The sequence below is a fragment of the Myotis brandtii genome, unplaced genomic scaffold, assembly GCF_000412655.1.
Source record: "Myotis brandtii unplaced genomic scaffold, ASM41265v1 scaffold94, whole genome shotgun sequence".
Lineage (NCBI taxonomy): Eukaryota > Metazoa > Chordata > Mammalia > Chiroptera > Vespertilionidae > Myotis > Myotis brandtii.
The window spans coordinates 1,029,593-1,038,651 of NW_005371876.1; the positions used below are offsets into that span (position 1 = coordinate 1,029,593).

Consider the following 9,059-nt stretch of genomic DNA (forward strand, 5'->3'; position numbering starts at 1 on the left):
TGGCTATAAATGGGCTGCGACGCGGCCGGCAGAACGCGGTGACAGCCACACACCCCGAGGTCTCCAAGATGAGCTACACTTTGGACTCGCTGGGCAACCCGTCCGCCTACCGGCGGGTAACCGAGACCCGCTCCGGCTTCAGCCGCCTTAGCGGCTCCCCGTCCAGCGGCTTCCGCTCGCAGTCATGGTCCCGAAGCTCGCCCAGCACCGTGTCCTCCTCCTACAAGCGCAGCGCGCTGGGGCCGCGCCTCACCTACAGCTCTGCCATGCTCAGCTCCGCCGAGAGCAGCCTCGACTTCAGCCAATCCTCGTCCCTGCTCAACGGCGTCTCCGCGACGGGCGGCGACTACAAGCTGTCCCGCTCCAACGAGAAGGAGCAGCTGCAGGGGCTGAACGACCGCTTCGCGGGCTACATCGAGAAGGTGCACTACCTGGAGCAGCAGAACAAGGAGATCGAGGCGGAGATCCAGGCGCTGCGGCAGAAGCAGGCTTCGCACGCCCAGCTGGGCGACGCCTACGACCAGGAGATCCGTGAGCTGCGAGCCACACTCGAGATGGTGAATCACGAGAAGGCTCAGGTGCAGCTGGACTCGGACCACCTGGAGGAAGACATCCACCGGCTCAAGGAACGCTTCGAGGAGGAAGCACGGCTGCGCGACGACACCGAGGCGGCCATCCGAGCGCTGCGCAAAGACATCGAGGAGGCGTCGCTGGTGAAGGTGGAGCTGGACAAGAAGGTGCAGTCGCTGCAGGACGAGGTGGCCTTCCTGCGGAGCAATCACGAGGAAGAAGTGGCCGACCTGCTGGCCCAGATCCAGGCGTCACACATCACCGTGGAGCGCAAAGACTACCTGAAGACAGACATCTCGTCGGCGCTGAAGGAAATCCGCTCCCAGCTCGAGTGCCACTCCGACCAGAACATGCACCAGGCAGAAGAGTGGTTCAAGTGTCGCTACGCCAAGCTCACCGAGGCGGCCGAGCAGAACAAGGAGGCCATCCGCTCCGCCAAGGAAGAGATTGCCGAGTACCGGCGCCAGCTGCAGTCCAAGAGCATCGAGCTCGAGTCGGTGCGCGGCACCAAGGAGTCCCTGGAGCGGCAGCTCAGCGACATCGAGGAGCGCCACAACCACGACCTCAGCAGCTACCAGGTAGGAACCGCGGCTGCGCGTCCAGCCTGCGCCAGCGCCAGCGCCGCGCGCCCCCGACACTCGGGCACGCGCCCCCACGCGCTCTCCGCCCGCTCCCTGGTGACTGCTGGCCAGCGCTCGCGCACCCAAGTTGGAGGCGCAAAGCGTCCGCGCTCCTACCCACCACTTCCACACTCCACCCCGCCCACCATCCCCAGCTTCTGAGAGCACTGACCTCTTTTCAAAACGTGCTTCTTGTCCTCGGCAGTTCTAGTTTTTGCACGCTTGCACATTTAAAATAGGAGGAATGCATTCGGGTGGTTGACAAAGCAGCAACTTTCAGATAACTTCTGCAGAAACGCATGAATTCTCTGCTTTTCCTGCATGATCGGGGGAACTCTGCAAATTTGCTTCAGCCCAAATGGCTCAGATGGGAAGGGCCAGGTCAGGGGTGGGGTTTCCCAATGCATGTTTACTCCCTGCCGAATGTATTCTAGATCCACTGGGCTCAGTGAATGATGTGCTCAGGAAATGTCTTATTGATCCTATTTGTTTGTGTATTTGAGAATCCTTAAATTTTGTTAATGGCGGGAGGGGGCTGGGAGCAATATCCCAGAAGATTGCGGAGCTGGAGGGAGTCAGAGGAGCGCAGGAGGGAGGGGAAGGGAGAGGGGTAGCAAGTGGTTTGCGAAAGAAATTGCCTTTGGAAGGGTGAGTCATGGGGAGACTGTGTCTGTTTCAGGACACCATCCAGCAGTTGGAAAATGAGCTTCGGGGCACAAAGTGGGAAATGGCCCGTCATTTGCGAGAATACCAGGATCTCCTCAACGTCAAGATGGCTCTGGATATTGAGATCGCTGCGTACAGGTATGGTGCTCACTGCGGACGTGACCGAAATACCGCACTGCGGAGGCTGTTTTGACAGAACCTTCTCCACTTCAGTAAAGCAAGCAGGTTTCAGGCGTCTTAAATCAGTGCCTGTTTGCCTTTTAATTAAAAAGAAATTATTCTAAAGAATTGCAAATGTGAATTTTCCACGTTTTATACAGCTTTAAAAGAGTAAGCATTAGTTGAAATTGATATGAATTACGGGAAGGGCTTGGGAGGAGCTCAGATTAATTTCAATGCTTATGCTTAAACTTTTTATTTTAGTGAAAAGTGTTTTGCGAATGTTTAAAGCAAAAACATGTTAGTATTTAATATTTACTAGTTTTAGTATTTAATATTTATCTAGTGGTTTCAGCTTCTCAATTTTACAGTGTCAAGGACAAACACCAACACATTCAATGTCTCTGTTTCTCTGTTACAGCTTACTATTGCCATCATCTGGCTGAGAATAGATATAGATTGATATATTAGAATATATGTGTGCATATATATAGCTATATAGATAATTTAGCTGTATTATAGTTTATCTTAGGCTGCATAATATAGATTATATGTCTATATATAGGTTGTGTATGATATATATCTACATATATTTAGATCTCAAGATATAAATTTATAGATATGTCATAATATAAATAAATTTACATCTATAGATGTAGATATAAAACCAGAGAAAGAGAGAGAAGAGATTATAGGTCTACTAACTGATATTGCCTTGCTGTTGATTAAGTTCACAGGAGAAAATAATTGACTCAACAGTGTTTCTACTACCAATAAGGCCATTATAATTTTATAAGAATAAAGTGAACCCACAGAGGTATCTTACTTTTCAGAAAAGCAGAATAATTACATTGAAAAACACTTCATGATTAAAACTGCAGATCAATTTATAACTTAATGCACCCAAATTAGTACTTAGCTATAGATAGATGAAGATAGATATAGAGCTATAGATATAGTAGATATAGCCTGAATTCTGATATATGCCAAATACATTTTTAACATTATATTTGCTGAAAGATATTTAGTATACATCCTGAAAGTTCCAATGCTCAGGAAGATCACTAAGATTTTTTTTGCCCACTACAGAGCTTTTCAACATATTCATGTTGCACCAAATGGACTGATGTAGCTCGGGGGACTTGGTGGCTGGGTCTGACTAGTAGGCCTTTGAGAGTGACTAGTTACTGCAGCAGGGGATTGGCTAGTGGCCCATGAGTATCTGTCACTGAATATGACAAAATATACCAATGAAATGATAGCAGGTATTACACCGACTTGATGGAATCCTTTATTTATGTGATTATTCTTACTCAGAGGTATCTACTGCATTCCCCATTATGCAATGAAGCTCAGAAGGCCCAATGTGATTTTAATTATGTCTTGTCTTCTTTGATTATCACCTTAGAAAACTGCTGGAAGGTGAAGAGACCAGATTTAGCACATTTTCAGGAAGCATCACTGGACCACTGTATACACACCGACAGCCCTCCATCACAATATCCAGTAAGATTCAGAAAACGAAGGTAGAGGCTCCCAAGCTAAAGGTCCAACACAAATTTGTCGAGGAGATCATCGAAGAAACCAAAGTGGAAGATGAGAAGTCAGAAATGGAAGAGGCCCTGACAGCCATTGCAGAGGAATTAGCAGTTTCTATGAAAGGAAAGGAGGAAGAAGAGGTGGAAGAAAAGGAAGAGGAACAAGAAGCTGACGAAGTGGTAGCAACTAAAAAGTCTCCAGTGAAAGCTACCGCACCTGAATTTAAAGGGGAGGAAGAAGGAGACAAGGAGGAAGAAGAGGAGGAGGAGGAGGAAGATGAGGGTGCTAAATCAGACCAAGCTGAAGAAGGGGGGTCTGAGAAGGAAGGTTCTAGTGAAAAAGAAGAAGATGAGCAGGAAGAAGGAGAGACAGAGGCAGAAGGTGAAGGAGAGGAAGTTGAAACTAAGGAAGAGAAGAAAACTGAGGAAAAGAGGGAAGAAGTAGTCACGAAGGTGGAGCTGGTGGCAGAAGCCAAGGTGGAAAAGCAGGAGAAGGCCAAGTCCCCCATGCCAAAATCGCCAGTGGAAGAGGTGAAGCCAAAACCATTAGCTGGAGCTGGGAAAGATGAGCCGAAAGGGGAAGAAGGGAAAGTGGAGGAAGGAAAGAAAGAAGCAGCAAAGGAAGCTCCTAAGGAGGAGAAGGTAGAGAAAAAGGAGGAGAAGGTAGAGAAAAAGGAGGAGAAGGTAGAGAAAAAGGAGGAGAAGCTGAAAGATGTGGTAGAGAAGAAGAAAGCTGCATCCCCGGTGAAGGAGGAAGTCATGCAGGAGGTGGTGACCATCACCAAATCAGTAAAGGTGAGCGTGGAGAAAGGTGCCAAAGAGGAGGAGAAGCCTGGGCAGCAGAAGGAGAAAGTGGAGGGAGGGAGCAAGGAGGAAGGCAGTGATCAAGGCTCAAAGGAATCCACCAAGGAAGACATAGCCATCAATGGGGAGGTGGAAGGAAAGGAGGAGGAAGAGCAGGAAACGAAGGAGAAAGGCAGTGGGGGAGGTGTTGTCACCAATGGCCTAGACTTAAGTCCAGCAGATGAAAAGAAGGGGGGTGATAAAAGTGAGGAAAAAGTGATGGTGACCAAAACGATAGAAAAAATCACCAGTGAAGGGGGAGATGGTGCTACCAAATATATCACTAAATCTGTCACTGTCACTCAAAAGGTCGAAGAGCATGAGGAGAGCTTTGAGGAGAAATTAGTGTCTACTAAAAAGGTAGAGAAGGTCACTTCACACGCCATAGTAAAGGAAGTCTCCCAGGGTGACTAGTCATTTTAGTCTATTCAAAAGGTTAAGCCATATGACAATTTCAAAATGCATGTTAATGACAGCTTCAAAATAGAACGGGTTCTCCCATGGGGGTTCCAGACATTGTATTTTACATTGTGCAATACGAGGGAACTGCATGCAAGCTCAGGATGCTCCCTCCTCAGTCTTTGGGGGGTTCAAATGCATGATATTGTATGTACCTGGGGAATTGGCCAATTTACTAAACTGCTGGAAGGGGGGCACTCACAGGGGAGGTGTCTTGAGATGTATTATGCAAAGAACAAACTGAGCCAAAAATAAATGAAAACACAGAACTCTCTTAGCCTTAAGAAAGCTATATATGAATAATTAAGTTTACCTCACTGGTGCATTTAAAATGGACTTTCTTTCATGGGAGAACCTTGTTGACATGCACAGTTTGCAACCTTTCGTTGATTGATGCTAAACGTCACAGCAGTACTTGCTCAATAAAGGTCATATTGGAAACATTTGCTTGCCTGGTGTAATGTCATTTCAAAGGGAAATCTTCACTACCTGGCTCTTTCTTTCCTAAGAGTACATTATTTGGGAGATTATAGACAACCTGCATTTCTTATCAGTATTTCCCTGAGAGTGAATTCTGGGGAAACATAATCAACTGAAAACATATTCAGGTGTCAAAATCTTTACTTAGCCTAACCTTCATCCCCAAATTTCAAAATTATAGTTTTGGAATAAAAAAAAAAGCATCAGATAAAAAAGGTAAAATTGGTGGGATAGAAGTCTTCCATCTCCAGGTATTTCCATCCCAAACCAGAACTCAGAGATCCTCAAGGTAAGAGGGACATGTAAAGGAGCCATAACTTGTTCCTTGGAGTTGGGACACTAAGGACCACATGAGGTTTATAACAATGTCCAGAAGAAATAAGACTGAAATAACAGTACATGTACAAACAAGAGATATCCAGGCTCAGATGTTTAGTTCTGGTTTACACACACACACACACACACACACACACACACACACACACACACACACACCTGCAGCACTGATTCTTTTTTTAAAATTGATTTTTGAGAAAGAGAGAAAGGAGGAGGGGGGAGAGAAACATTAATTTGCTATTTCACTTATTTATGCATTCATTGGGGATTCTTGTATGTGCCCTGACTGGGAATCAACCCCACAACTTGGCGTATTAGGGCGATGCTAAACCCAACAACTGAGCTATCTAGTGAGGGCCTGCAGCACAGATTCTTGATATGATTGATGGAGATTTATATGTTAGGTGTTTTACTAATTAGGAAAATAATGTTAAAATAAGTAAAATACCTCACTTATAAAAAGAAAAATAGATTATCTGACATTAGCACTTGAAGTGTTGTTGTTGTTGTTTTTCTGTTTAAAGGCCTGATCTTGAACAAGGAAATAATACAGATCCCTTTTCACATTATATCTGTTCTAGACCTTGAAAACTATTAATAATTTATTAATTAATACATTATTTGTTCCAAGTTCTTATTTTTCTCTTATCAATAGGATCATCCTAGTAATATAATCCTGGATACTCTTCTAAGTGGCTTTTCAAAATACCTATTTTAATTTCTAAATGTAACCAGGAAGCTCATTGCTAATGTCAATATTTGTAACGATTTTCCCCATCCTTTAGTCATTTTATATCTTCATATCACTTGTACTTAAGTTTTATGTAAAAATACTAATTTTTAAGAAGCAATAATATCCATGACAACCAGGTGAAACAGGATTTTTAAATATCATCAGCAAAAACTTACTTCAGTTATGTAGAATTTAAAAAATAAAAAAGAGAACATTGGAAGGATACAGGATAGCTCTCGGGATGGAAGGAAGACTCAAAGAGGCAGGTGCTGGGAAAGACCAACTGGGACAGCCCAGGAACTGAGGTAGCAGGAAGTGGCATGCAGCCACAGGGCTCACTGAACTCACACTTGGAATCACTTCTTTGGACGTTCTGAAACACAGCAAGCATGGGCCTGCCATCTGGGCCAGCAAAGGAAGCAGCACTTTGAATGATAGTCCCACTAAGACTAACCCCAGTGTTGCAGCAGCATTTCCCCACAGAAGAGCCTGGGAGCTGTTATCTGAAAGGGAAGAGGCTGGATCAATATGGTAAGCTTAAGTACCTGCAAATAGATAGCCATTGCTGTAAAAATATCCCTCTGTCTGCTACAAAAATCAGCTCATTTGCCAGTGCTGGCCTCTGAGTTGTCAGAGTTTAGAAACCCCTGTTAGGAGGGCACACTGTTTAAAATAATAGAATCAATCAGCAACACCCCTCCAGACACAAGGCGGGCACAAGAGACTTGTCCCTTCAGCTCCCAACTTCATTTTCAACCATCTCACTTTTTTTCCAAGAAGGAAAGAATCAAATGACACTTCCACTGTTTTTCCTTCTTTCAATATAATAGAACAACATACTTTGATAAGCCATGTGGACATTTATAAATGTATCAAATTGCTTGATTGATTCAATAACTTAAATATGTATTGTAGACTTGGGCCTGGGGATACAATGATCTTTTCTTCTGGAATCCACTAATTTGTTGTCAATGCCAATTATTATACTACTGTTTAAAGAGGAAGCAAATTTGAAATTCATGTTTCCAAATATGTTCAGTGACAGAGACTATAGCTAAAACTAAGCACAAACCTCAAGTGTCTAGGAAATTGGAATACCTTTTCTCTGACTACCATCAGCCCCTGGCTATAATCACATTAAGCCTTTGAAAAATACAATCTACATTTCAGCAGATTGCTTTAAAGATGTCATTTCATTTTAAATATTGTGAGAAATACCAAAGCTAATTAGTTCTCAAGTTTCAAACATAACGAATTGAAGCACATAACATTTAAAAAACACACACAACTTTCTCTGGGTCATTAGACTAAATAATAGAGATGGGATTTAACCCAGACTTTCCAGCTCTAAAACATGTACTCTTAACCCCTTATAACTACACTGCCCCTCAAATCCATCCATTACGGCCCTCTCAATTTATAAGGAGGGCCTGCTGTGTTCCCTTCTTTGTTTTCAGATTGAAAGAAATAAAGAGTTGTGCCACAAATCTTTCATTTAATATGCTTACAACTCTCTTCACATGTTAAAAATCATGCAATGGCACTGTTTGAATCATGAGAAGAATAAATCATCCAGATACAAAATAAATGATTTCTTCTATCACAACAGCTTGCAGTGTACAAAAATGTGGCAAACACTTTTCTCATGGTAACTTTAATATTCACTGGAAAAGGAAAGTTATTTCAGGCACACTGCCTTCTATTGCCAGTCAGTGTATTAAAACATTGGGATATTTGTTTCCACAACAAATAGGTTGGTTGTTCCAGTTTGGCTCAAGTTATTTTTTCCTAGTGGTTTATGTAACTCTCTCAAAGGGAAATGGAATCTATTTTAAGTGAGTTAATTCTTTAAATATACAAAATTTGTCCACTTTCAGGGCTCTTCTACCCTTAGACATGTAGAGCTTTGGCAGAAGGACTGGACTTGAGGTCAAGTTCCAAGAATCAGGTCTATAGGTAGTATAGGTAGTAAAAATGTGTGTCTTAGGTCCATTTTATTATTCCTCTAAGCTTCTGCTATAGACTGAATGTTTGTCATCTTCAAATTTATATATTAAATCTCAATGCCAAATGTGATGGTATTTGGACTTTGGGCCTTTAGAGGGTGGGGTCCTCATAAATGGGATTAGTGCCCTTAAAAAAGAGACCACAGAGAGCTCTCTTGCCCCTTCCACAATGTAAAAACATTGAGAAGACAGCCATCTATGAACCAAGAAGTGGGTTCTGACCAGTCACTGAATCATGGTGCCTTGATCTTGGACTTCCAGCCTTCAGAACTATGAGAAATAAATGTATGTTGTTAATAAGCCACCCAGTCTTTTACAGCATCTCAAACTCTCTAAGAAAGCTTCCACTTCCTTATCTGTAAAATAGGGGTGTTAACACACTCTTCAAAGGGCTGCCGAGGTCACTCAATGACATAACATCAGTGAAAATGCCTTGAACTGCAACAGGCTCATAGAAGCTGATCCAAACCATTTGTTGAGCCCTGGCCAGGTGGCTCAGTTAGTTGGAACATTATCCCACTCACCAAAAGATAGTGGGTTTGATTCTCGGTTAGGGCACATACCTAGGTCTCGGATTCGATCTCCAGTCAGGGCGCCTATGGGAAACAACTGATCTCTCTCTCTCTCTCTCTCTCTCTCTCTCTCTCTC

The 9,059-nt window shown here is 43.6% G+C and overlaps 1 protein-coding gene across 1 annotated transcript; it reads left to right on the forward strand.

The window, feature by feature from the left end:
- The first annotated feature begins 6 nt into the window (after positions 1-6).
- Positions 7-5,298, forward strand: NEFM (neurofilament, medium polypeptide). The gene is made up of 3 exons (XM_005885918.2): positions 7-1,148; positions 1,870-1,994; positions 3,424-5,298. Exons 1-3 carry the CDS (start codon positions 69-71, stop codon positions 4,808-4,810), a joined length of 2,592 nt encoding a protein of 863 aa, XP_005885980.1. The 5' UTR covers positions 7-68; the 3' UTR covers positions 4,811-5,298.
- The last annotated feature ends 3,761 nt before the right edge of the window (positions 5,299-9,059 follow it).